The following is a 26,862-nucleotide window of genomic DNA, read 5'->3' on the forward strand; positions in this document are numbered from 1 at the left end:
TTCGACGTTGCACAATCACAGATAAAAGAATGACTGCCCATTTGCGGGCATAAGCTGCAAAAGGTGTGGCGGGGCTTTACCGCTCAATCATAATACCAGGCGCAGCAAAACTACCAAGTTCGTCCCATCAACCCCGCCTGTTGTCACGTCACCCAATCGGCCCCCGCATCATCACATTTTGTGCTCAACCACATTCCACCCCACCTCACCTATCAAATAGCGCATCCCGAGAGTTCCGAGCACACAGCGCACAGGCTTGACTTCAAATCCTCTTCCCTGGCCGCCGCACCCTTCTTGGGGGCCCGGCGGGTGGCGGCAGCCCGCTCACTCCCAGCTGCCCTCCCTTTCCGACGGTAAACCACCACTTGCAGCTGCCGGCAGGAGGAAGTCCCCAACCGTAGCCCTAGAACTCCGAGGCTCCGTAAAAACACACCCAGGCCGGCCGCCGGCCACACGTCGATCCGTGCCATGCACTCTGCGAAGTAGCTCCGCATCCACATCACTGATGGTCGAAAGCGGAGCCGTGCGAGCGCCTGAACAACGCTCAGGAGCTGGCTATCGGTCAAGCCCGCCAGGTGCGGTCCCAGCGCCGCTAGCAGCCGTGCCAGCAGCTCCGGCGGCGGCCGCACATGCAGTCGACCTAGCGACGCCAGCAGCCAGCCTACATGCCAATGCGCCAGGCCACCTCTACACACCCGAGCCGCAACTTCCTCATAATACTCCCGCAGGAAAGACGCACCGGGCTTCACATGCAAGCGGACCAAGGTGGACATTAATACGCAAAGCGCATCTGCATCCAGATCGTGCAGCCGGCCCCGCACCGCGCCCTCCATGGCGGCTCGGAGGGAGCGGCGAAGCTCACTGCTGGCCTCTAGCCGCCATCGCAGGAGCTGAACTTGCATTTCCGAGACGCGACGGCGCCGTGCATCGTCGGGCCGAATTCCCATACCCAGCCCTGCCAAGGTGGCGAAGTAGCGCACGGCTGCGCAAGGCGGTCGCTCCAGCAACCATGGAATCGGCACCGAGGCCGTTGGAGCTTCGCCTGGCGCACCGGACTTTTTTTCTGGTGCATCTGCTGCAGCCGCTGCTTCTGCTGACGGTGTCAGCCCAGCAGTCGACAATGGCGCAAGCCCGTCAGCAGCAGGGACTGTTGCGTTGGCAACCCGAGCGTCCACTGGGACTGCTGTCAGCACATCCAGCGCACGATTGCGGATCTCGCGTGGCACAGGCGATCCAAACACAGCATAAGCGCGAAATACTTGCTGCAGGCTAGCCGCTGATAGCTTATCCGCCGAGTCGCGCAGCCGGGCGTTAAATGCGTTTAGGAGCTCCTTGTTGGGCCGGTAACGCATCTGCTGAAGTGCCCACAGCAACGCCATCAGTTCACTGACCTTTGAGGCTGGCGCCTGCAGCCGAGCGCAGGACATGAAGAGCGCCATGGTGGGCGGTGGCGGACGCAGCCCAAGGTGCGCGGCGGCCCATTGCGAGATGGCGATGCACTGGAACGTTGACTGCGCCGGCAGGACCCTGCTGAAGCGCTGAAAGACCGCCTCCGTTACGCTGCCACTCGGCTGCAGGCGCAGCCGCGCCCATGACCAGAGTACCAGGCACAGGCCCTGCGCCGTGAAGCCGTGCAGGGCACGCACTGTCACGTCCAGAAGAGCGTGCAGCTGGTGCCGGCCCAACCGAGGCTCCATAGTGCAGGGCGCGGTGCGGGCCGCCGCTGGCGTCCTTTTTCCAATGTCAGCCGCAGCAATGTCTGCAGCTGGTACGACCACACCAGCACGCCCAGCGGATCCAGAACGGCGGCCGCCACTAGAAGAGCTGTGGCCGCTGTTCTCTGGCAGCCGCAGCTCCAAGCCCAATACACTGTCTGCAGCGCATTTGCCGAGCACTTGCCACAAGTTGGCAAGGTCCTGGGGTGAAAGGCTGCTTGGCGCCGTGCGGAGGAGGTGTGGCAGGGCCAATCGGAGCACACGCAGCGCGGCTGACGGATCCAAGGCGTGTAGTGCCGTCACTGTCATTACAAGCTCACCGCAGCGAAACTTGCAGAGTAATGTAACGGCGTGGGCGGCCAACGCTGTAACCAAGACTGGCAGTGCTGGGGCGGCAAAGTCGCTGCTCGCTGTACTGCCTGCAGTTGCACACGGCACGCACGTGGCCGTGTTACGCGGCTCCATGCTGGCGCTCCCTCGGGGGTTAGCACTGCTGCCGGGACCGTTAGGTGATGACGGGCTTGGTGGAGATGCAGGTAGATGGCTGCGATTGCTGACATCTTCGTGGGATGCTGCGACGTGAGAGGAGCTGCTCGCTGTCTGCGTGGTTAGCTGTAGCTCGTTTGCGGTGCTGCCGCCTGTTGACGCCCTTGCAGCCCTAGGCAGAAGCGCGGACGGCTCCGGCGGGTTCGCAGAAACCGCTGTTGCAGGTGGGAAGAGTTTTGACAGCGCCCACACCATGTGTGCAAGCTCTTGCGGCTTGAGGTCCAAAACCCGGGGTACAGCTGCCAATGTATACTTGCGCAGCCACATCGGCACTGGCCGATTGCCGAGGGATGCAAGGGTTGCCAGCGCCCATGCCAGATTGGCCAGCTCCTGTGCGTTAAAATCGTACATGCGCACGTATGCCTCGAACAAGAATTTGTTTAAGGTGGGTGGCGCCGGGCTGTAACCAAGCTTGCTAACCCCCCAGAGGACGTTGGCGATAGCCCGGGGGTCAAAGGCACTAAGTCGTATGGTTACAAGGTCAGACACGTCCCGGAGGAAGCGGCTGAACTGGGTCTTTTCGGATTTAGATAGCTCCACAGGGTTCACCACCTTGGGCAATCGGCAGACGAGAGCGCTAACATGAACGTGGTTGAAGGACGAAGAGTGCACACGAGCAAGCGCCTCAAGCTCCTGCCAGGACTGCGCACCCATGATGGTCGCCGTGAAAAAGTGGCTGAGCGCACGATCTCTGGTGCTGGGTTGGAAAGCAGTTACCGGCGAGCAACCAAGCTCGCGTGTAAGTGTATGCTCCACCGGCCGCTTCGGCGCTTGGTCCTCGATAGTCAGCCAGGGCCTGCCTTCTTGGATCTGGGGAATGGGCGTGCCGGTTGAGCACAACTCTCAGCGCTGTATTGACGCTGTTCCGGAAAGCGCGATGAGAGCGAAAGCTCTTGCCCCAGGTCTAACAGAATCACACACCTTAATAGCACTTGTGGAGATTCGCAACTGCTGATGCGATTTCCATCTATTCAAAAGATGTGGATGTGCCCTTCCAGGACACAGGCCATGACTCCAATAACTGCAAGATATCGCGCACCGAGTCAGGGCGCTTTCAGCCATAGCTTATTAGCAAAAATCGACGAATTGAATTGCTTGCCTGTCTGCAAACCTGGTACTGTACTCAGTATGCGCTTGTCGAAATTTGCAAGCCATCGAACACCACAAGAACGTAGTTGCAGTCCAAAGAATAAAGAATATCAACTTATGTTAAAAGCCTGTCCATTACAGTTTGGGACACTGATCGTAGAAAAGGCGCAACCGCACGATCTAAAAAGTGCAGAATGCGATTTTCCGATATCGTACGATGCAGTTCACAGTGCTACTGCCTTGTTAAAAACTGACAAACGAAGAGAACGTTAACGTCAGTGTAACTTGACGAGATCAGCGTAACTTGACTTGCGACTTGTTACAACTTGTGTCAATCATGGCATAGGGAACGGTGCGCTACTACCCGGTTACATCCTTCCGCCAGGTCCCCTCCCCTGTCGTGCGGCCGCCTCGCCATGATGACCACCCCTCTTGGATCGGTGTTCATTCAATCATTAAATGGCAGTAATTCATTAGCCAGGACCATTAAAGATCTCGGTTACGACGCCTGTGGTGCACAGACGTCTCGCTCCACGGGGGACTGCCAAAGCTGCTGCCAGCCCCAGGAGTAGCGCTGGGTGGCCGCATACGACCCAACCGGACGTCGGGCTGCGATTTCCTTGTCGTACGATGCAGTTCACAGTGCTACTGCCACTGTTAAAAACTGACAAACGAAGAGAACGTTAACGTCAGTGTAACTTGACGAGATCAGCGTAACTTGACTTGCGACTTGTTACAACTTGTGTCAATCATGGCATAGGGAACGGTGCGCTACTACCCGGTTACATCCTTCCGCCAGGTCCCCTCCCCTGTCGTGCGGCCGCCTCGCCATGATGACCACCCCTCTTGGATCGGTGTTCATTCAATCATTAAATGGCAGTAATTCATTAGCCAGGACCATTAAAGATCTCGGTTACGACGCCTGTGGTGCACAGACGTCTCGCTCCACGGGGGACTGCCAAAGCTGCTGCCAGCCCCAGGAGTAGCGCTGGGTGGCCGCATACGACCCAACCGGACGTCGGGCTCATAACCTTGTCCGACCAGCTCTTCATATTCCTCGCCACCGATAACAATCATCTTGTTCCCAGGGCCTCTGATAAGGCCTGTAGGGACGCAGTCATCAAACTGATCCAATGCCATAACCGATGCGGAACCCGACATGAATTGCAACGACAAAGGCGTCTGGGGCAGGGGTGACACTCGGGCCACTACGTCCCCATCCGCCAATGGGACGTCTCCCAGCGGTGATTGAGCGTACTGCTGCGCCCACGAAGGACCCGTCGGCGTCATCGGTAACTTCTCTTCGAACTCCGCCCCTGCCCGTGTCTGGGATGCCGTTTGCGCCTTGTTCAGCGCGTTCTGCGCCGAGCGCCGTTTAAGCCTGCATACGGTTTGTCCAAAATGCAGTGCTTACGTTTAGCAAGTAATTTAATATAAGAGGGTTGCTCGTAAAAGTACCCATTTGAATCGACAGTGTGATGATGTCCTCAGACTAGTCACCCGCGTACTGTGTCCTATTCGTGCCCCCTGTCGTAGGCGATCACATCTATGAAGACAATGAAAAAGAAATGCGAGGTACCACTGCGATTGCCAGCTCGTGCCGGACATCCCACACCACCACGTCGTCGCCAGCCAGGACACATACCAAAGTGAGTCTCCCGACTGAGTCTCCCGACAAGCAGCCACGGCATCGGCCAACCTGGCTGTCCGACCAAGGGCTCGTGCAGGACCAGGAGCCCTCCCGCCCCACCCCCGAAACTTACGCCGTGTTGATAGCTGTCGTGCACCGATGTAGCAGCGCCACGGCCACAACTGCTGCGTACAACGAGGAGCAGGTCCAAGTCCCCATGTAGATCAGCAGGAATCCAAACAATTGCAGCCCAACGCGCAACACCGTGTTAAGCCTGGTGTTCTCCACGCCGCCGTACATGTAAGTGACCGCAGCTCCAAGCAAGCCCATGACCACCAGGTAAGCTAGCAGCAAGCGGTTGTGCAGAAGTGCGTAGCCGGATGGAAGCCAATAGCCGGTCAGCCAGCGCAATATTCCCCAACTGCTGCTGCCTAGCAGCATAGCAGTTGCAGCCATGCTCCGCCGGCCAGGCATTTGCCTACCGAATGGCAAGAAGTGGGTCCCCGTCAGTAATGGAACTCTAAGAGCTCGCAACGCAGACGCAGCAAACAAGGGTATTGCGACACAAAGCGTCCCATCCAGGTACTTAGGTTTTTGATGCACATAAACAAGACAGAAAAGGAGCCATACTCTGCCACATCCAACAGAACGAATCAAACCAGCCTGTCATCGTGATCACGCTGCAATCCGCCTAAACGTGAAAGACCCTACGCTCTCTCTACCATGCATGGCGACACGGTACATCTACGAGGCCAAGCAGCTTCCACACGACATCCAAACCAGCCTGTTATCGTACCTGGCTGACGTACCTTGCCAATACGTAGATAAGAATAAGAACAGAGCCCACGGCGAATAGCAGCCCGCCGCTGGTGACGCGCAGTGCCATAGATTCCGACAGCGGGCCCGCCAGCGGATAAACCAAAACTCCGGCAAGGAAGCTGAGGAGCATCCATCCGCTTACTTCCGCCTCACCGTGGAAGACGCAGGGTGAGCCTGGTGGATACGAACGCCCAAGCAAGGTATACGCACTGCCGACGCATTGGCACCGGTATCCAGCCACAGCCTCATGGTAACAACACCGCTACCTACACACTTTCAGGCGTGCCTGGCCCAACCGTTGCCAAGCAACGCGTTTAAAAAGCGGGCGCAGCGGAACGCAACACGAAGCACTGCATTTTGCAGTAATTGCCAGACAGGACACCATTCCTTCCTCCCAACCAGCATCGCAGTATCCACTCTCCGATAAGCAGCAGTTATAATAGGATCAGAGGTCGGCAAATAAGGCGGGTACTGCGGGTCCGTACCACAGTACCCGCAGCCGAAATTCGGCTGCGGGTCCCTAATGACCAAAATTTTGATCAAGAGACGTGATTTGCAGCCTCTATTGCGGCCCGTAGGGCCGCGCGCTGGACATGAACTCTGTGTTTGACTTTGAAATTTTTAGGTTTACTAACCTAAATTATGCCCTCCCGCAGCCGTATAAACCGTTTTGCCAACCTCTGAATAGGATGCGCTAACGCGTGTCAGTTCTTTGGTATGAAAACGTGACTGGCTGCGTGACTGGCTGCATGCCAAGGGGAAGCCCCGAGAAAGAATGCCATACCTGTGTGCATAAACTTCCGAATGCCAATGTAGGACGTCGTGAAGGGAGAGAGCTGCACCTGGCAGCCCGAACCGAACAGGGAGGAGAGGCTGCACCAAGCCTGCTCCCGCTTCCGGTAGCGCTCCAAAAGCTCATCAGGCGTTGAGGCTATATAGACTTGATACTACAGTCAAAGCAAAGTATAGCGCGCCATCACCGGCTGCAACCGATATACACTGATATGTCTCGCCGAACCTTGGGCCACACCAACCGTTTGCAACTTGCCACAATCCAAACTCAGTTTTATGGGGCTCCACAGATAAGGTACTAGGAAGAAGCTCGATACCCCTTTGCATTTAATCACTTGCGAAAAGTTCCCAGTAAGCCGAAGTTCCGCTGCTGATGCACTGTACGTTGACAACTCTTGGCACGACTGCGCGTTGACAGTGCTAATAAGTGATAGGACTGCCACAACGTATTGATAGTTGCTGAGTCTTTCGTTCATCTTAGCTGTGTGCATAAGCAATCCAATCTTAGCTTGCTAGCACCTGTAAGAATATGATTCCGACTGTAGGTCATACTATTGCATAACTATTATTACAAAAACACGTAATTAATATCTGTGTTCGGACCATCACATGTAAATCCGTGCAGATTGCTGCCGGACGGTTCCAAAAATGGTGGAGCGCACCTGCCGTGCAAAGCACGGGTAACAACAAGGAAGAAACCGAATAAAAATAATAATAGCATGCAAGAATGTCCTATACAGCTGAGCCCGCTACATGAGAATAAAATGAAAGGAAAGCCTCATGCCATATTGACTGCCTCCGTGCCATCAACTACTCGTCCATATTCGCAATTGACAGTGCGTAATCGTCACGGGACACACTTTCCGCATCTGGATCAAGCGCTTGCGCTGCGAAGTATTGCCCAAACTGCAGATCGTAAATTTCGTCCTCGGAAACAGTTTCCATAACCGCATCGGAGGTGGGGAAACCAACGCACATAAGCGCATATCCCTGATCCTTTAGCTCCTGGCTAATACCCAGCGCCTCGGGCTGGTACACTCTTCCCTCCTTTACACGTACGGCACATGCCGTGCAGCATCCCATCCGACAAGCGTAAGGCAGCTGGAGACCATTGTCCTCAGCTTCCCAAAGAATGTACCTGGGATCATAAAAGAGCGCACCCTCATTAGTTTAGTCAGGAGCGACTGCGAATTCCTCAACGCCATCGAAGACACTGGTGGCCCAGATGGGAAACGTACCTGTCCTCGGGCACCTCGATGTCAATCTCCTGGTTACCGTAGTGGTCAAAAATCTTGACCTTGTGGCGCGGCACGTCACCTGCAGTAGGACCTTCGCCAGTACGGAAGCCATACACTCCACCCTTGTGCACAGCTCGCCCACCCTGCGAAACACATCAGCACGCAAGCAGTGGTGATTGCAAGCACGGCGCAAGGAGGTAGTAGTTCAGCAATCACATTTTAATTCCACCGATGGTCCCGCTAGGTGAATTCGGTAAAACTCAATTGGTAGGCCCGCAACTTGCTATTACAGAAGCAACTATGCAGCAAGCAAACGTGCTATTAAGCAAGCGTGCAATCATACTGATCATATGGCGTACAACTTTATACCTACAATAAGACGTGAACCGGCGTTAAACTCGTCCTCTAGCCAAAGATCATTGGTGCCATCCTTCTCGTACAAGGCGCGCCACTCATCCGTTGTCATGCTATGGATGCTGGGCGGCTGAACACCCGCTGTATCATCATCACCCCGGCCGCTGCTGCTGGCGTCCAGGCCCTGGCGATCGTTCAGCTCCGTAGCAAAGCTCAGGCTGATAGGCCCCAGGGCAACTCCAGAGGTATTGTCAACCTCAACATTAGCACGGTTTGATTCCTGCACCGCAACACTAGCCGCAATGAGACGCCACGCATCCAGGATGATGCAAACATGTCGTGAATGTGCTAGTAAATCTCTGAGGGCATAGCTCACGTGTATAGCCCCTGCCCATCGACTTCGGGCATGTGTCCGCACATCCGTCAGATGCCCACATCACGATGCCATTTGAAATAAATTGAAGAAAGACGGACTTTACTCCCTCGTTAACGTTCAGCAGGAAGCTATGCCAACCGTTCCCCGAAAACCCGGCGGGCAAACAGTGCATAGACGGAAGATCTGAAAACATGGTAGATACCTTTGTGCCGGCGCTGTAACTTAGGCCGATGGGACCAAGAAGGTCACCAATATCCCCGAGGCCCGTCCGAGATTTCTCCGCTTGCGATTTGGGTGGTGCTTCCGGCGCTGTCTTTTGTGCTTGGCAGGAGATCTTGAGGATCTTGAAGCGATTTGGACGGATGGTTACTGAGTTCGCTGTTGGCGCACAGCCTTTGGCTAAACGTTGAAGGTTGCGCATGGCGACGAAGCCAATGAACGCTAACACAATGTTCAATTTAAAAGGATAGAGTTTTATCACGATTTGCGACGCCAAGTATAGAGAAAGGCTGGTAAAATCCGCGGTACCCTGTGTGTACCGGGAACGATGAGATTTTCTGCCGCCGTCCGGAAAGATATACTCTCTTAAATAGGAGCATTTCGTAATGTCTGCACCACAAAACTAGCATGAAAGATTACCAGCTTTTCACGGAGGGTACGGCAAGGTTATCGTACGCAACCACTGCAGAAAGGGCAATATCGGCCAGTCAGCATTTTAGACACGTTGGCGATAATAGGTTACTCTTCACACATTGCTCCTTCGGTGTCGCATTTAGTGTCATTGCCAAATCCGCAGCCGCCTTGATTGTTCTTTGTTTTGGGTGAAGCTTAAAATGTATACCCGGTATCCAGTGCAATGCGATGCACGACTAGACTTCAATAGTACACTACGACAAATCTCTGTGTTGAGACCTGTCCTAAGGTCGATGGTCGCGTGCAGGTAGTGTGTTTTTGCTGAGCCGCAATCATTTTATAAACAGCTACCTTACCGTTTATGGCCTGCCCATTTCTTATCGTGGTTCAGGACATCCAGTCAGCCTAACGTTGACACGTTCACACCGCCGCCGCCACCCCCGCCACCTCCTCCTCCGCCTCCTCCACGGGTATAGCTTGCGTTCAATATGCTTTTCATGCACGGTAATGGCTTGGTAATGTACACTTGCATGTGATCAGGCAGCCCCCTGGTACAAGCCTAGTCGACGTGACTTTCTGGTGGCCGGCTTGGGGTCCATCATCGGAGGGGGAGCGATGTACGTGTACGACACATGTGAGTGTCTAGGTTTGCCGATGATGTCAGCTCGGATCGTCCAGAGTTGCAACACGTGAGGTCAATACTCTATCTGCCTTAGCGTCGTATGTGAACCAGTATGTGAACCGGATGTGAACAAGCACCGTGCTGGTATTATTACATGATGAGCTGCAGCACCTATGGGTTTCTCTATGATGCATAGTTGCCTGTCTACATTACGTGGATTACAGTGACTTAAAGTCCTGCGATTGAGCGCCTGCCGTTGCTGTCCGTGTCTCCTGGCCAGTCATTATCAGCGACCTGGTGGATGAGCTTGAGGAGGCGGAGGACGACCTGGATCTGGCGGAGGAGTTCGTCAGCCGAATTGCAAATGTGCCAACCATGGAGGACCTACAGCGGGATGACGGACCTAGCAGCACGGCGGGGACGACAGGGAAATGAGGAGATGAGCAATGTGCCAGGAAATGGGTGTAATGGGTATGCGTCACCTCGAGATTTTATGTTCTTTTGTAGGGATGCATGTTTAAAGCAGTCGACAATAACGCACTTGCCTTTGTTAATCGATTAGTTACAGACGGGCTTTTTCACGCAATAGGAGGATATTGAAATACACGCGTAAAGCAGGATAGCTGTCGCCTTGCACAGCCTGGAAAAATGGCTGCGTGCAAATCGATTTGTGCTTTTTGTGTTATCGGGGTATTCGTCTGCCCAGCAGGGTAATGACGGTGCTTTCATGCACAATGGTCAAATGACTTCGCTGCCAAGCACCAAGGATTAGGATTACAAACGGATTGTGACCATTGTGACAGCCATGTTTCCCATGTGGGAATGTGATAAAAACAGTTATATACCATCCAATGGATATAATTGATTTGATAATTCTGGACATGCGTCAACTGTTGCCGGACGTAGGGTGGTCGGTTTTGATCGGCTCCGCAATTGAATACATGATGCATACATTTCAGTTTAGAAGTGTGGAAATGAATTTGGAAGTGTGGAAATGAATTTGGAAGTGTGGAAATGAATTTGGAAGTGTGGAAATGAATTTGGAAGTGTGGAAATGTGTTGTCTTCCATCCAACCTTCCAATTCAGCAGAAATAGAACGCTAGCGTGGATTGCCACATGCATTGTGATGTTTAAGGACATAACACCCTTGCGAATATTGCTGAAAAACATTCGCACGCAGTACGCTACGCTGGTCAATCGAGACAAAGCTTCTGGTGAATCCATATACCTCGCCAAAAATTAACGCAATATTTTCCTTCCACTCACCACTCCGCCAATGTACACTAGTGGGCTATGGGTCGCGCCAAGGTCGTGCGCCAACCCAGACTTCCATCACGAAATGAACTGCGTCAGCGGTGGTGACCCGTTTGGCGACGACCCCTTCCCAGCTCCTGCCAAACCCGACGACAGGCGGTTATTGGACCCCTCCGGGCTGTCGTCTAACTTGAGCTCGTCATCGGACGGAATAGTGCGTAGAGGCTTATTGCTTTGCAGGTCCTTAGATGACAGCGTGTGGTGGTGCATGTGGAGCCCCGCCACGTGAGGCACGCCATCCATGCCAACACCAAACCTCAACGACTCGCGTGGAGACGACCCCGCAATGCTGTCCAAGTCAGCGGAAGAGCGGCCAGATAGGGATGCGTGCATGCCCATCGCCTCGTCCAGCTCCGCAGATGTCATGAAGAAAACCTGCGGCACGGTATACGAAGTTCATGTATCTAAGTCGACCGCATCCCACGTATACTACTCGGCTTTGCAGTTTGGTGATGAAGTCAACTGTTAGCCCGTGTAGTGGGCATGCCAAAACGCTTCACCAAGGCACCATGCACAGCATTTCGTAAATCAGACCGAGTACAGCTTCCACGGACGTACATCGTCAAGACCATGCTCGTCGAAAGGCATCTCAAGATCGTACATCGTGTGGTACAACAGCATGACGATCATGACGTAAACGGCTGCTGCTGCATAGCCGGCTGGGCACCTGCAGATAAAGCCATCAACAATTAATTCCTTGAGTTGAACATGCAGGACAACCGGTGCCTACTGCTGCAATCAACTTTGTGAGACTTACGTGGCCTCGTCATTCCCCAAGGCTAACCACGAGTCGCAGAAGTGCGCGAAGTCTGCCGTTGTAAGAGGGTAGACAGGAGGGTAATTAATGCCAGGTTAAGGTACCAAAACTAATATCAAGGCGTCCAGGACCCAACGCGCTTAAATCCACTCACACGGCGCCAGGATGATGGCGAAGATGTGCAGCAATATTCCGCAAGCTGCGCGCATCATGTAAGGCGTCCGATAATCCTGTTGCCATGCGAGGCAAACTTACAAACTTAAAGGGCGGGAAAGCTACACCTACGGGAAGTTGCATGAATCACGTACAGAACCAGGTACTCTGGTAATTGAGCAAATCGTATTCCAAATCAAGAGGCACAGTGGCGGCGTACGACTTTGGCTGGACTCCAGGCCAATCAACCCTCATCAACCGAACCATAGCGCAAAAGCTCACCCGGATCATACGGAGCTCTGCAAAAGGGAGGTTTGTGGGGGGGGGACAATAGCAATGGCGTTATGCGTGAATAACTGTTACCTGAGCTCGCTCTAGATTATGACATGCCTCAGTATGATATAATGTTAGTCCCATCTGAATCGGCATTATGGCAGTCATTCGTAGGGTTGTGCCGGCATTAGAACATTAGAACTAATATTAGAAAAAATATAAGTAGAATCTAATAAGAATTTTAGAAGACCCCGTTTAGAACGTATTAGAACATCCTAATGTCGTACGGACATTAGAACGGCCGGAAAGCCGTAGCTTTAAGGCGCATCAGCGGTTCTACTGCGTGCATTTTACACGAAAATGTCAGATAGAGGTGCGGGGCCATCAAAGCCACCCCTTCCTCATCGGAAGGCGGAAGCATCAGGGCCAATGTACAAGTATGGCAACAAGGAACTTGATGCAAAAGCGTATGCAGAAGCTCTGACCTCCGCAAAGAAGAAGGGTCTTGCAGCTTATTGGACTTCTTTCAACGTTCTGCTGCTCGACGGCGGGGGCAACCTTTTCACGAAAGCCCGCAACAGGCTGGGCAAGGAGCGCGCCGAGAAGTTGATCTACCTCCGGCAGAACAGCAGGGTGTTGCAGAAGGGCCGCTTCGGTGCGAACGATGAGGAGGTGGTGATGAAGCTGCTGGAGGAGGCCAGGGAGTGAAGTACTTATTCATTGGCTTCCGCGGGAGTGGTTTGTGTTCGTTTCAAACCAGCGGCCGTTTTTGCATTCCCCTTAGCGAGCAAGCACTCCCCGGCAGTGATGTGGTGATTTTGTGCAAATAGGGACGTAAATGGACAGGTTTGGCGGCGTTCTTGGTTGTTTCCGCAGCGGTCTGGCGTGGGTTTGGCTAGCAGGCACCAGATTAGCCCTTCCTCTCTGTGTTTTTGCATTCCCCTTAGCGAGCAAACACTCCCCCGGCAGTTATGTGGTGATTCTGTGCAAGTAGGGACTTAAAAGGACAGGTTTGGCGGCGTTCTTGGTTGTTTCCGTAGCAAGTCTGGCGTGGGTTTGGCTGGTAGGTACCCTCCCCAGGCACCCGACCGGAGTAAATTTAATTGGAAATGCGTGCGTTTACATCTGTGATGGTCTATACAAAATTTCAGGTTCAACGGACCCCTCCCTGAAAAGTTGTCGAGCGTCTTCTAATATTAGATCCTAATTTCTAATTAGAATCTAATAAGAATTTAGATTAGAACGGAAAACATTCTAATGTCAGGAACAACCCTAGTCATTCGTACTCGACAGATAATGCATTCGACAAGCCGAAGGTCGTGCTGCTATCCGCATTCTCCTACTTGCAACTGCTTGTTACACGCATTTAACTCCGAAACCCTCGAGGACTTTTGCATGAAATGAAACGAGGTTGTTCCAAGAGTGTGCTGTACGAAAAGAACGCACCCTCGAGGTTGCTGATGATGTAGCGTAGATACTGGTTGGTCCTAGACATGCCGCCTTCACCTGCCAAGTCCAATCATAGGATAAGTGGATTGGTAGTACAGCATTACAGTTGGTTTGAAGCGTTCGCGCCCGCCAACCATTACGGAACTCACCTCCCCGCGTATATCCCGCCTTTAGCGTCAGTTGCTCGTTAAACACGCTGAGCAGCGACAGGGCACGGTAGCAGTCCATGAGGTGCACGTGGCCCGGATCCTGCCGGTCAGCACGGTGCACCCTGCGCTGGAAGTGTGGTAAGCCTCGCTCCTCCACATCCAAACGGTGCAGGAACAGCTCATACAACTCGTCCTTCTTCTTTGCAACGAGCCGTCTTTCGGCCAGCGATTCGTACTTGTCCTGCGCGGTGAGGTACCTGATCGCAACCATTCATGCGAAAGAAGTATTACGCTTGCGGAGTCTGATGCAATAAAAAATCCAGTGCAGGTTATCCACAAGTGCAGGTTATGAGCGGACAGGTACAACTTCAATATGCCTTGGAATGCTGGAGCTTTGATGAATATTCTAGCTCAAGGTGGAATTGGTAAAGAGGTATTAACCGTAACGGGTTACAGCCATACACAGGGGGTAGGACGATCTTGAACCCTGGACCATATAATAAACGGTAAACGATGCGCGTGCTGGGGTTTTGCACTAAGCCGAGACGGTGGCTCTTTCCAAAGAAAAACACGGCTGCTGCAAATTACGACAAGAAAACTTACAACACAGACCCGCAGCAGAAAGTTATGGTTATGCTTGTGCCGATGTCCTATCGCGGCCCCTGATTACCCGCTCGGCATTTTACATCAAGTTTATAGGGAAGTACGCACCAGTGTGATATACTACCCACCTGGAGCAGCTGTTGCAGAATTCTTCAAGGACCGCCTTCACTTTCCGAGCCCATTGGAGATTGTTATTGCCGAGTGATGAAGGGAAGTTCTCAGTCTGGTCCCAGTCCTGCGCACTCGCAAGGCATTGCAACACCGCGCTATGTGCGAGGCCACGAAGGGCATACCAAACCCTTCGCCAGATTGAGGCTGGAGCCTGCGAAGCCAAGGTTGCTTTCCCCAGTACACGCGGTTCCATAGGATACACAGTCAAACAGCGCCCTTCAGCTCTTGGGCTTCCCATAACAGGAAGCTTCTGTTTGAAAGACCTCTTCGATCCATGCTATGCATGGCAAGACCTATGTCCAGCTATATGTTGCCATGCTCCGCGCTGCTGTCTTCGTGCTCACCCGATGCATGTAGTACAGCGCAACCAGGGAGGCCTTCATGTTCGCAATGAGGATCGTCGCGCGCTCCCGCCGAGCGAAGGCCTGGCGATGCGAATGGATGGTATTTTGCCATTGCCGAGAGGCTGGTCGACATATGGCTGGCATTTTAGGCCGGGGTCGCATGTGTTGCTAACCCATGCTAGACCCACCTGCTGGATGGTAAAAACCAGGGGAAAGGTAGTCCCCGTCGCCACCAAAGACATATCCATATTGTACCTTCGTTTTGCACGGGAAACCAGCAAGGGTAGCGATCAGGGGCCGCGGCATGCTAAATGGCAAAGTTGATCCTGAGTTTCTCATAACATTCGGGTAGCTTGATTACCTGAGACCCTTTTACGCACTTTCCCCCCTTTCGTCGTTGTGACAGTTACGGCATATTCGCTGCTGAACCCACAACTAACCTGAAATTGAGCGCGTAGCACAGTGACACAGACCCACATGCTACCGCTGTAAGTATGAGTGTATGCACATTAAAGACGTACGCAAGTGCCCGAAGGTATCTGCGCAGCAGGCGACTTAATACTTTGCAATCCAAATGCACTCCTCAGTCAAAGTTGCTCCTACCTTCGGATGCGCACGCTTGTGTTACCATGGCCTTTCTTCTGTTGCCTCAGAAATGTCTTCCAGCATCGCAGACCTGGCTTTGGAATGGCCATTCTCTAGCCAGACGCGCGTACCGTTGAAACCAGCGTTTGTTCTATCCAAAAACGTAAGCTTACTTGCTGCATGGCTTCGATTATTTTTCCTTTATCTGCTCACCCATATCTCTTTTCACGTATTTGGATGGCAGTTAACGCAGGCATGCAGGAAGTGTAATGCGTGCTAGCATACGACCATGGACCGAATTACGAAACGATATTTCAACGGTTTCCACATGGTCACTGTCATGCGACACGGCCTCGCGGCTGCCGTACGGTGCCTGTACTGGCGGCTCCTGGAATAACCTAGTGTCCAAGCATTGCAGGCACCTGCTTGAATTATGGAAATCTAACAGTGGGGGACAAAGAAGAGCCGTGTCTTGAATTATTCCTGGCAAAACAAAAACAGAGGTATAAGGATTATGAAGGCATCGGGCCAACGGAATGCAGGAGCCAGTCCCGGGGGCCCTCTTGTGTCGGTTGCCAAACGTCGCAGGTACATGTTCTCACTCGCCTATTTTGATGTCCCAGCGGCGTAAGAGGAAACGTGACCCCGACCCTTGCCAGGCTGGCGGCACTGGATGTCGCGTTGTCGGGTGCGGGACCCAGGGTGTCCGCGGCTACCACATCAGCGGAGATGTTAGCGACCCCTCAGCTCAACAGCGTCCCCAAAACGCGTAATTCTGCATCTTGCGAGGCATCTTCTGGCACCGGCGAGTTCCCGTACAATAGCCTTGCAGACGATGTGCTGGATGGGTCTTTGTCCGCCGCTCTTGCGGATGCAAAAGCAGCCGCGGCAGCCGCCGCCCAGGCAGTTGATACAGCTATGGGCAGTACGGGCAGCTTTACAGCTGCCACGAGCAGTAAAAGCCTGTCGGGTGTACCAAATGCGGCGCGCGCATCATCAGTAATGCGGACGGCTGTTGCAGCTGCGGCTGCTGCAGCAGCCGCTGGCGGTGACTCTGTGGCTGCGGAGGTGCTTGCACAGATGGTGGCAACTAATCCACGCACCAACAGCAGCGACCTGCGCAACCTGCTTGCGCAAAGGCTTCAAGACCGTTCAGTTATGCTTGAAAACCCGACTGCGCCAGTGAACGTGAACAAGCTCTTCGTAAGGTCAGCAGGATCCGAAGGTCAAGGATACCATAAATGTCTGTTGGAAAAACCAAGCGGCATTGCTTTTTACACTTTGACCATGGAGAAACATCGCTATGGTAAATGTCGTTATGCCTAACTGTTACTTCGTTTTACCTACATTTCCCCCTTACGTCGTGGACACATCGGGTAAATTAGCATGCAGACAGAGCCGTCCTGACTGTACAACTCTTTACCAAACGTGTAGACGCGGCGCAAACTACACCTCAAGGCTGTGTAGCGCATCACGGCGCAAGTCGATGGAGCTGCAATTGGAACGAACAGCAAAGCAGACGATCAGGTGAGCGGCCCAGCATGGTTGGCTCGACCATGTTGTTCAGGACTGCGTCAGGTGGGCAGGATCCATCCCCCGTACCTGCATCGTAATAAATTATTGCTTCAGAACTATGCATCGCCCAGCCAGGGCTTTTACTAGTTATGCCAATGCGTATCGCACATCTGCTGCTGTGTACAGTTATGAAGCCATGCTCCGCGTGCACGACCTCTGGCTACGGTATACAGACAGCCTTGCACGCCCTGTTACAACTACTCCTTCCGGAGGGGCTGCATCCGGAGGCTTGGCCACCAGCTCTGGAGGGGACCCACCAAATCGCATGGCAGATTTGCACGGCGCCATGCTGGCTGTGGTGAGACACACTAACCCACAGCTGGTCGGCTCAACTGGGATCGTCCTAAAGCAGAACAGCAAGAACCTTCACCTTGTGATGCCTGGCGACCGCGTTCAAGGTATGCCTAGAATAAGTATAGACCGTCTGCCTTATTTCCCGTACACCAAAGCGCCATAAAATGGCGAAGGCAAACTTAGGCTGTGTAAGCTGATACTTCGACGTAATGATAAGACATTTGTCTGCCCTCTGTTGCAGTCGTGCCGCTCAAGGGCTGTGTTGTGCAGTACACGATAAATGGTACCACCCTGCAGTTTGCTGGATGACCTTGCGCGTCAAGAGGAGAACAGGCGACATCGCGCATTTCGTTAGTCTTGGCAGGTAGGACCGCACGAAATCAATAGCTTGCGCTGGATGTTCATTCAGCCGACGCTTATTGGACTATCTCTTGACAACTGCTAGTCCGATGAGCCCCAATCTGCAACTTCCTACTCGTGCTTCAGGCTCATGTCACGCAGCACAACACTGACTGGCCCCAGAGGTCCTCTATGTATCCCCTATCAGCTCTTGGAGAATGCAACAGACGCGAGCTAATGGGAGCGCACACCAGCTGTGAACCCATGCTTCCCTACATCACAGCAACACCTCGACCCGCCACTGCTCGGCTCGCATAACCTGTGCCCGGCGCCACACGAATTCGAAGTACTGGACTGCGTCTTCCTTCCCGATGCCGTTGATTTCCGTGAACAGCTGGCCGTCTGGCGTATCCTGCAGCTTGTGCAGTAGCGCCGCGGCATCTGCCGCATCATTAGCTGCCAGTTCAGCAATAGCATGGCCCAGCCGCACCTTAATATCGGCCAGCGGCGCGCTGAGTGCAACAAGGCGTGTCAGCTGTGCCGCCCTCTCGTGCACGTTGTAGCACCACTGGGCCGTAAGCTCCAGGGGCAATTGTTCCTGTTTCACGCCTGTCACTTCGCAGCGGTAGTTTGCCGCTGCCAGGGTTGTTGCCCGTAAGGCCGCCCAACGCTCACCGAAGACGGACTGTAAGTCTGCTACTTGGCCGGGCTTGGAGCTGGGTAGGACTATGGGGTCAAGAAGCAGGCTTCCAAGCTCGGGCCGGGCTGCAGTACGGTCGGCATGGGCACGTCTGCTTTAGGCGAATTTAAGATGTAACATTGGGCCAAACAGCGGTGAAGTATGTGCAGTTTTAAAATCACCACTGCCATTTACATGCTGTACAATGTCGTGGAATGTATTGTCTGTCGGTGGCGGACTGGGCTGGTTGCGGTGATGCCAATGTTAGTTCATCCTCTGGACAATCACTCGTACGGAAATACAAAGGACCGACGATGAGGTGTTGACGCATATTGAGTGCTTTTCTACATTAACGTACCGTATAGCCGAGCACCATACACAGAGGTATCCTTGGCGGGGCCTGTAGACGCGATCAACCCAAATGAGCCTTCGTACTTGAATCGCGCGTTCTGGCCGTCCCGCCGCGGGATATAGCCCAAGACCCGGCCAGAAAGGTCTAGCACGCGCACTGCCAGCAGGTCGTACTGGTTCCATGGTTCTCGCTCGAGGTAGACAATCTGATCGGGCTCTAGGTGACGTATCAACTTCTGCACGCGCAAGTGCTTGGTTGAGAGTTGACGGCTCTGGTAAATGGCTAATGGCGGGTGACAGATGCTGATGTTTAAACTCTGATTGTCTCTTCCGATACGCGGATAAACCGGTCCATACCTGTCGGTCGCCAAAGGAGACACCAGCAATTGGAAAGGCCTCTACAGGGATCCTGGTTTCTACGACTTTGCGGCCCCCGAGCAGCAGGTCCTGCGTCCACGTGCGTTGCTGCGTGTTACGGGAAGAGTCCTGTTTTGCTGCGCGTGCATCGCAACACACACGGCCGTGCTTCCGGGGGTTGTCTACCGTTGAGAGTTCGGACGGGTTTGGGCTCTGTGCCCTCGACGCGGCGACGGCGCTGACTCTGCGCGTAACGATTCCTCTCAGGGCGCCGAGGACCCTCTTTGTACGCGTGTTAACTGCTTGCATTTTGTAACTCTACTTTTCACGAGGTATGCGACTCAACGTCTGAAACCTAAACTCGATCAGAGGCATAAATTTGATCGGCAGGATGTTACAGTGTTACAGTTCCGCTTTACCCCAAGGTTGTGGACGCCGTTCGAGTTTCGGAGCCTGACAACCAAATCCATGGATAATAATAGGCAACAGGAATAAAATTTTATTGCTGCTAACCGAAACTGTAGTATTAACATATCGCCGTGACGAGATGCGCATTAATTGCAACACAAGTGTTCAAGGAAAGCTTGTTGTTCTTGTACCATATCGCACGGAGCATGTGCCATTCTATCATAAGTGGATGCAGGATCCACATTTACAAGAGGCTACTGCATCTGAGCCACTGACTATGGAGGAGGAGTATGCGATGCAGGTATGGTAAGGAAAACTATCCCGCGGGAAGCCTTTGATGGGAGAGGCAGCCAGTTAAGTCCAGAACGCCGTGCTGTTGCGTGGGAGGTGATATTGGTCTTCACGACACTGCGACGTGCTCTGTGGACATGTACTGGTTGTGCCTTACTAAGGTCACCTTCACTCGGTTGCAACGCATGGTATAAGCTGTCCCTAAGCGATAGCTCTGAGTTACAGCTTCGGTTCCAACCTTCCTTGTGCAGCGTTCATGGGCGGAGGACGAGGACAAGTTGACCTTCATTGTGCTCGATAGAAACCGACCCGATACACCGGGTACAGGATTCCACGGGGGTGCCATGGCAGGAGACGTGAACCTTTTTTTAACGCTAGGCGAGGAGGAAGGTGGGCGTCAAGCGGCAGAAGTTGAGGTGATGATTGCGGAAGAGGCCAGCCGTGGCAAGGGCCTGGCTAAGGAGGCCCTTCGCTTGCTCATGGCCTATGCTAGCAGGTAAGGGCGGATCCCAGCAACCTGGTCAATTAGGTTCAACCATCGGGACTTCAAGGCCTGGCATTACATGAATACGCAGGGAGCTCGGGGTGAAGCGCTACGTCGCAAAGATACACGAGGTTAATCACCCGTCACAGCGTCTGTTCGAGGGGCTAGGATTTATGGAGTTCCGCAGGTATGCAATCCAGCTTCAATCCCCCAATCATCTCTCTTGCCCGCCTTGGGCCTTATAATTGCGAGTTGAATACTTTTGAGTTAAATGTTGGCCTCGAGAGGTTAGGACGTTGCCTATGCTTTGGAGGGCGTAGGGCTCCAGAGGCTTTCACAGTGCCAAATGTAGCTGTTCTGTGCTTTGCATTTACGTCGGAGGCGTTCCCTCGGAGGCCCATTTCATCACAGACGAACTGCTGTAAAGTCACATGGCTTCCCGTCGCGTTGTGCAGGGTACCCGTCTTTGGTGAAGTGCACTACGAGTTGCTAGTCAGCGAATCAAGGGATTGGCTGCGGACCTTGCAAGCTGACCTTGTCTATGGGAATTACGATTGACCATGAAATATATTACAGTTCCGCAGGGCCCTGGCCTTCATACTTGTGCACTTGTGCAAGGCTTGTTCAAGAAGGAAAATGGGATTATTATCATGTTGTTGTTATTACAGCGGGCTCCCAAATTTTTATAAATTAAGGTAAAGAAACCGAGCCACAGGGCACATCGCCTGTCGCTGTCATGGACACAGGCCTGGAAAGGAAGAACAAGTGGTCCGTACCGGCACGCACAAACACCTCAGCAAGCTCGGCTACGAAGGAGGGTAGGATTCGGGCTGGAATTAGGGAAGAGCTCTGTCGCAGAATTAGCCTGGATTTTATTCCTGGCAAAAGAATTGGTCTGCCGAGGTCTGGAATTGTTCTGGTCCCATATGGGGCAGGAAGTGGCAGGAGCCCCACACGCCTTGTTACCGTACAAGCATGTACGGATTTGAAACCAACAAACATACGAGAGATATTTGTAAGTGCTCCCCTTGTTTCGTAAAGTTCCTTCAACTTCCGTGATTCTGAATGCGTGCCTGAGAGTTTGGGGGCAGACCCTGCAATTGGTCTAGATTGCTCGGTAGAAGGGTTTAAATTGACACCTGGGACAAGTTGAATTGCCGGGACAGGCCCTTGAATTGGCCTGACAGGGATATGAATTGGCCTGGCAGGGACATTCCGACAGTCAGAATTAGCCTGACAGGGATACGAATTAGCCTGGCGGGAGATTCCGACAGTCAGAATTAGGCTGACAGGGTGTCGAATTGGCCTGGCAGGGACATTCGGACAGTCAGAATTAGCGTGTTCAGGGTGTCGAATTAGGGAAGCACGGGAATTGTGCGACCGGGGCAGTCAAAAGAATTGCTCTGCCCGACAGTTTGTCCTACCCTCTACGACTAAGACAGTTTGTCCTACCCTAGCTACGACTAAGACAGGATGAACACTGACGTCAACAGGGGGACTTTGCCAATACGGCTCCCCTGAATGACAAACTCATGCCTACAAATACCGGTGTTGCCTCAATGTCTTTTCTGTGTTGTGGGTGTGTTCCCCGTACCTGCAAACCACCCTAATACGAGCCGAGGGCTCAAGGGCTGCCAAATCGCCTATAAGGACCATCCTACCTCGCACTTCAAACGAAACAAGTGATGAAGGATACTAACGACCAAAGGGAACGATAGAGTTGCGGTGGGACCATATACGTTCCAGCATCCTTGCCAGGTGAAGAAGTACACACGGGACCGCCTTCCTACCAAGCTGTGTCTGAAAAATCACCCAGGGGTGAATCACCGATCACCTTCGTCTGTGTGCAGATTCATATAAAGCACATTGTCGTCTAAAAAAGGGTGGCCCCGTAAAAAAGGGTGGCAAGGTCCAACTGTGTTCCAACCACGTTTAGGTCGGCCTAATTCGGTAAAAAAACGTGACCGCACCCAAAAGCCAACAGTCAATCTGCGGATGGCCCGGTCCAGCCTGATGTCTGGTTTCCTATCGGTGTGCTGTCGTCTGCGCGAACCGACGCCCCGTCTCCATCGCGCTGACTGCCGCTAGGACCACTACATCCCAAACACATTGTTGTATTCATTGTCGTGGGAATATTATGGTAATTCGTAACTGTAGACAAGGAGCAAGTGTCGTAAACGACGGTGACCGAGAGGAATTCCGAGAATCATACTTGTATAACTTTGGAATTACGGCTTAAAGCAAAGATTATTGGATATGTATTTGCTTCATGGATGAGACTAAATGTTGGCAAATGAAGTTGGCCCGGGCAAAGACCCTCATTTGTAAATTGCCCGAAAATGGAGAAGGTAGGGGCCATATGTTTGCGCAATTTTGTTGCAGTGAAGGTTTGCGGGCTTGCTGAGGACAGCTGTTCAATATCGACGCAGCGGTCGTCTGGTGGAGGAGCCAAGCTATGCACCCTGGACATGCAGTCATACCTGGAGGTCATGGGGCGGCAGCTGGATGAGATTCAGGCGCAACATCACCAGGTGGGGAACCTGGCAGGGAAATGGTCCTGGCGCGAACATAGTCCCCAAGAGATCCTGCGGTCAAACGGCCGGGCCTGTGTGGTTGCAGTTTTATGCAAGCCGGCAGGATCGTCTTGGTAAATTGCGCAGCCAGGAGCACCCTGGGCAGCTTGTTAAGCGTTGGAGCTCTGAATCTCATGGTGCTACGCGGCAGCCGGTACGTTTCCACTAGACGTCGTTGTATGATAGCTCAGAAGTGATGCTGCATTCACTGGGTTTCTCATTGCAGCAACCTGCCCACGGAACTTCGCAGGACGGGCTACCGCCCGAATACCCGCCACCCCTGGGCTTCTGCCACAGCCACGGGGAACGAGAACAGTTGGGCTCGCCCTGCATCGGCGATAGCAGCGGAGCTCTTCCATCGTCCTCCGCGAGCCAGAGTGGTGCGCGTCGTTCCCTTCTGTTCACGGATGGGCGTTTCAAAGCTTCTGAAGCTGGCTCTGAGCATGTAAACACGCGCTCCCCGCCAGGTATACGAAGGCCTTTGAGATGAGTTTAGGATGCGGGCGTATTCCGTCTGCTGCAACTTCCGCGATGAAGTCTTCGTTTACACACGTTTGTCCACATGTCACATATGCACTTGCAGGGAATGGAAACATGGCGTCCGCAGCAAACTCTATAGGTGCTGCCAGGGGGAACGCACAGGGGTGTTCTGAGCTTACTGTCCCTGTACGCGACCAACCTTGTGACGCAGCAGCTCAGCAAAGGAGCGAAAGCCCACCAGCATCTGGATCTACGTCTGTCACGTCGTCCACCACTCCACAAGCTGCTTCCGCCGGGTTTCTGTTCAACACCCCAGGAACCCCCTCGACACACCCTGGACAGTCGAAGACGGGCGTGCCATCGGGGGCGTCACCGATGGGCACGAGCAGCTCTTCGCATTCCATTCCTTGTGGCATTCCCAGTGGTTCGTATGCGACACCAGACAGCCACAATCGGGGCTGTCCACTGACCGCCTCAGCCAGCAGCAGCTCGCCAGGTGCATGGCATCAGTCCCAGGTGGCTACGAATCCCAGCCCAAGCTCACAAGGAGCTGTCGTCTCCCCGTCAACTGCTAGCGTAGATTTCTACCAAAATGCAGGCTTTCGCGGGGTCGCCTCAGAGGTGGAGTTGCTATCAGAGGTGGCGTCTGAGAGTGATGTTTCACCTTACCCCATAGCGCTTCCAGGCAGGCCTTTCGACGGCATCGACAGCGAGGAGGACGATGTCGTGCAGCCAGCCGGCAACAGTTATGCCGGCGGCAGCACGAACGCCCGTTGCACTGCACAGGCTTTACCGGACGATTTGGTGGGACCACGTGGAGAGCAACCAGATGATGTCAGCGATCAGCGAGTAGTACAGCAGCTCGTAATGCAACAGCAGCCTCTCCCGCCCGCAGCATGTACAGATTCGCGACCGCAATCCGGTGCAAGTGCTCGTGCGCCGCTGGTGGTTGCGAGCTTGGAAACGGAGGAGGCGCTGCGTGCGCTTCTAGCAACCCCGCGGTTTGCGATGAGCCGCAGTGACAATGTGGCAACCAGCATCGATGTAGAGGGTCTGGAAGTGCCGGCCGAAGTCCTAGCTGCCCTTGCGAAAACAGACGGCATGGACCTGGACGCTGCCCTCGGCGCCGCTATGGCTGTTAGCTTGCGTGAGCATCCTAGCTTGCCACTAACACCGCCAGCTAAGCAGACTCAGGGCACCGCGGGCGTTGGTCAGACCGGACAGGGGCGTCAGATGGTACTTGGCCCGGGGGCCCTCACTGCGGCGCCGGTGACCGTGTCTCCAGGGGGGGCGGTCCGGGGTTTTGAAACCAGTAAACGTAGCGCAGGCGGCGCCAGCGTGCGGGCTGCCAGCATTGCGGGGCCAATGCCATCCGTGGTGCCCCCTCCGCGTGACGCTGGTCACCCTAAACAGCAAGCGGACCGCCCGTCAGCGCCGATTGACGCTAGCTTTGAGGTTGACCGCCTGGACATGCTGTCGCAGACTGTGGAGATTTCGATGGAAGGAGCCCTATCTACCACTGACTCTGCTGTTTTCGCTGCTTTGGCATCAGCGCAAGCGGCAGTTGCGCAGCAGCACTCCCAGCCTGTGCTCTACAGCCTTGCGCCCAAGCCGACCTTGCCTGTCGACAAGGGTAGCCGGCGCAACACCTCGGATGGCGAGAGCAGACGCGTCACTATAGATGCCGGCAGCAGATGCACACTTGGCGGCGGTGGCGGTAGCAGACGTAACACTGCTGACGGCGGTGCACTGATATTTGAGTTTTCGGACGCAGGGCAAATGAATGGTAAGGAGCATCCGCACTCACGGGTCCATTCTGCAGCGCCTACTGCCGACCCAACAGTAACCGCGGGAGTTAGCAACGCTGGGCGGCCCGATATGCGGCCAGTCGGCGCGTCACCCAGTGTTGGTGGCACAGTGTCAGGCCATGGTGGAGCAGGCAACAGTTCAGGACGTGCCCCTGACGGAGTTGCTGCAGCCGCATCGCCTGTCAGGGGCTTCCGGGGCGGCGCTAACGTGGTGTCTCCCTCAGCGGCATCATCAATTATGCGGCAGGGCGGCGACGGGGACATGGTGCTGTTCGGTAGTCCCAGCCAAAAGGGAGATGCAGGGGCGTCACCCAGCCCCTCCACTAGTCCGTATGTGCCCCCCAGCCCACCGCCGGGTGCTGACCCGTCTCCATACATATCCTCGCCGACCGTGACTCACATGGGCAGTCGCCTGCAGCGCAACAGCCGCAAAATGGATGAAGAGGCAGTTACCGGGGTGCGGCATGATGCTGAAGCGGAGCATGGTCAGCTAGGCGTGGATGGTGGCGTTGGAGTAAGTGGGACCGGCCATTCGTTACGGCTGTTGCCCGCTCGCGGGGCTGTGCAAAGTACAAGCAGGCGCCAGCTCACGCAGACGGGAGTTTCAGGGACGTCTAGTGGACCAAATAGCGTCCACTTGGACCTTTCCCTGACCCAAGCAGCTGCGGTGGTAGCAATAGCCAGTGCCAGACCTGCGGCAACGGCCGTTCAGCAGCCCACAGCGGTGGCGACATTGTCTCCTGTCGTCTCGCAGCGGCAGCTTCGCATGCAGGGCTTGCAGCACCACGTTTCACTGCACAAGCAGTATTCGGATCAACAGGTTGTGCCTGCGCCAGCCGAGGTAACCCCGCCATCCACTTCTTCCTTGCCGACTGAGGTCTCGCCACCCTCGCGTCACGCAACCGGAGTGGTGTCCCCCGGCACAGTTGTAGAGGGCATGGGCTGTCCCGCGATGACGTTCCCTGCGACAAGAGGATCTACGGCTGCTAAGTCAGGACTGGCAGAACCCTCGGGCCATAGCAGTGATAGCAATCAAACCAGTAGGCCGCAGCTGCAGTCCCTGGGTCTACAGCTAGCAGCCTTCTCCCGTGCAGCAGCACTCGCCGCGGCAGTGGACGTGGGCATTGCCCCGCCTCCTCCTGCTGTTGAACGCCGCCCTGCACCGCCCACTGTGCTATCGGTAAACACGCGATCGGCATCCGTGGAGCCAGTTGCCTCGGTAACTCCAGATGCAAGTGCAACTTCTCGGGAATCGGACACTGGAAAGCTCAATGTGGCGGGGCTCAATGTGACTGGTGATGCGAGCACGGCGGCAGGGTTGCAGTCACGTGGCTTGGGCAAGCCAGCGAGGAATACTTATGGTCAGGGGGATATCGCTGCTGACGGAAGGCACCTTTACCTGGGCCATCCAGAGCTTGTGCAGGGACAGGTATGCAACGGACGATAAAAGTCAGGGAGGCATGTTTTGTGGGTGCCGGGGTCACGGTGATCTGTGTAGCAAGAGGTGTTCCACATGGCTCTTGTATCAAAATGCTTGTCACCAGTCAGCAACTTTTGTGGCATTGCTGGCTGCTGATACCATGGTGATGGTGATACCCCCATGGCATTGT

The 26,862-nt window shown here is 54.2% G+C and overlaps 6 protein-coding genes across 6 annotated transcripts in view; 3 read left to right on the forward strand and 3 right to left on the reverse strand.

Moving 5' to 3' along the window:
• Nucleotides 1-212: 212 nt before the first annotated feature.
• On the reverse strand, nucleotides 213-5,866 carry VOLCADRAFT_86990 (uncharacterized protein; the record flags this gene model as incomplete). The annotated part of the gene is made up of 5 exons (XM_002946868.1): nucleotides 213-1,929; nucleotides 2,158-3,071; nucleotides 4,392-4,731; nucleotides 5,114-5,458; nucleotides 5,790-5,866. 5 exons carry the CDS (start codon nucleotides 5,864-5,866, stop codon nucleotides 213-215), a joined length of 3,393 nt encoding a protein of 1,130 aa, XP_002946914.1.
• Nucleotides 5,867-7,401: 1,535 nt separating this feature from the next.
• On the reverse strand, nucleotides 7,402-8,591 carry VOLCADRAFT_86991 (Apoferredoxin; the record flags this gene model as incomplete). The annotated part of the gene is made up of 4 exons (XM_002946869.1): nucleotides 7,402-7,729; nucleotides 7,830-7,972; nucleotides 8,203-8,476; nucleotides 8,560-8,591. 4 exons carry the CDS (start codon nucleotides 8,589-8,591, stop codon nucleotides 7,402-7,404), a joined length of 777 nt encoding a protein of 258 aa, XP_002946915.1.
• Nucleotides 8,592-9,314: 723 nt separating this feature from the next.
• On the reverse strand, nucleotides 9,315-15,276 carry VOLCADRAFT_103161 (uncharacterized protein; the record flags this gene model as incomplete). Its single annotated transcript, XM_002946870.1, has 11 exons — nucleotides 9,315-9,499; nucleotides 9,584-9,826; nucleotides 10,095-11,504; nucleotides 11,688-11,796; nucleotides 11,887-11,938; nucleotides 12,041-12,116; nucleotides 12,322-12,338; nucleotides 13,759-13,818; nucleotides 13,911-14,151; nucleotides 15,029-15,109; nucleotides 15,217-15,276. 9 exons carry the CDS (start codon nucleotides 15,274-15,276, stop codon nucleotides 11,148-11,150), a joined length of 1,053 nt encoding a protein of 350 aa, XP_002946916.1. The 3' UTR covers nucleotides 9,315-9,499; nucleotides 9,584-9,826; nucleotides 10,095-11,147.
• Nucleotides 15,277-16,127: 851 nt separating this feature from the next.
• Nucleotides 16,128-18,698, forward strand: VOLCADRAFT_103162 (uncharacterized protein; the record flags this gene model as incomplete). Its single annotated transcript, XM_002946686.1, has 5 exons — nucleotides 16,128-16,201; nucleotides 16,237-16,816; nucleotides 17,508-17,586; nucleotides 17,724-17,846; nucleotides 17,969-18,698. 4 exons carry the CDS (start codon nucleotides 16,128-16,130, stop codon nucleotides 17,789-17,791), a joined length of 801 nt encoding a protein of 266 aa, XP_002946732.1. The 3' UTR covers nucleotides 17,792-17,846; nucleotides 17,969-18,698.
• A 1,057-nt stretch (nucleotides 18,699-19,755) lies between these two features.
• On the forward strand, nucleotides 19,756-20,636 carry VOLCADRAFT_56363 (uncharacterized protein; the record flags this gene model as incomplete). The annotated part of the gene is made up of 3 exons (XM_002946687.1): nucleotides 19,756-19,917; nucleotides 20,159-20,403; nucleotides 20,483-20,636. The coding sequence occupies 3 exons, from the start codon at nucleotides 19,756-19,758 to the stop codon at nucleotides 20,634-20,636; spliced, it is 561 nt and encodes a 186-aa protein (XP_002946733.1).
• Nucleotides 20,637-22,730: 2,094 nt separating this feature from the next.
• Nucleotides 22,731-26,862, forward strand: part of VOLCADRAFT_86996 (uncharacterized protein) — a gene marked incomplete at both ends in the record, with an annotated part of 4,961 nt that continues 829 nt past the window's right edge. The window contains 5 exons of the mRNA XM_002946688.1: nucleotides 22,731-22,922; nucleotides 23,215-23,344; nucleotides 23,787-23,940; nucleotides 24,020-25,766; nucleotides 26,007-26,681. Of these exons, the coding sequence (XP_002946734.1) occupies nucleotides 22,731-22,922; nucleotides 23,215-23,344; nucleotides 23,787-23,940; nucleotides 24,020-25,766; nucleotides 26,007-26,681 (2,898 nt within the window). The remainder of the gene's footprint in view (nucleotides 22,923-23,214; nucleotides 23,345-23,786; nucleotides 23,941-24,019; nucleotides 25,767-26,006; nucleotides 26,682-26,862) is intronic.

The sequence above is a fragment of the Volvox carteri genome, assembly GCF_000143455.1.
Source record: "Volvox carteri f. nagariensis unplaced genomic scaffold VOLCAscaffold_4, whole genome shotgun sequence".
Taxonomy (NCBI): domain Eukaryota; kingdom Viridiplantae; phylum Chlorophyta; class Chlorophyceae; order Chlamydomonadales; family Volvocaceae; genus Volvox; species Volvox carteri.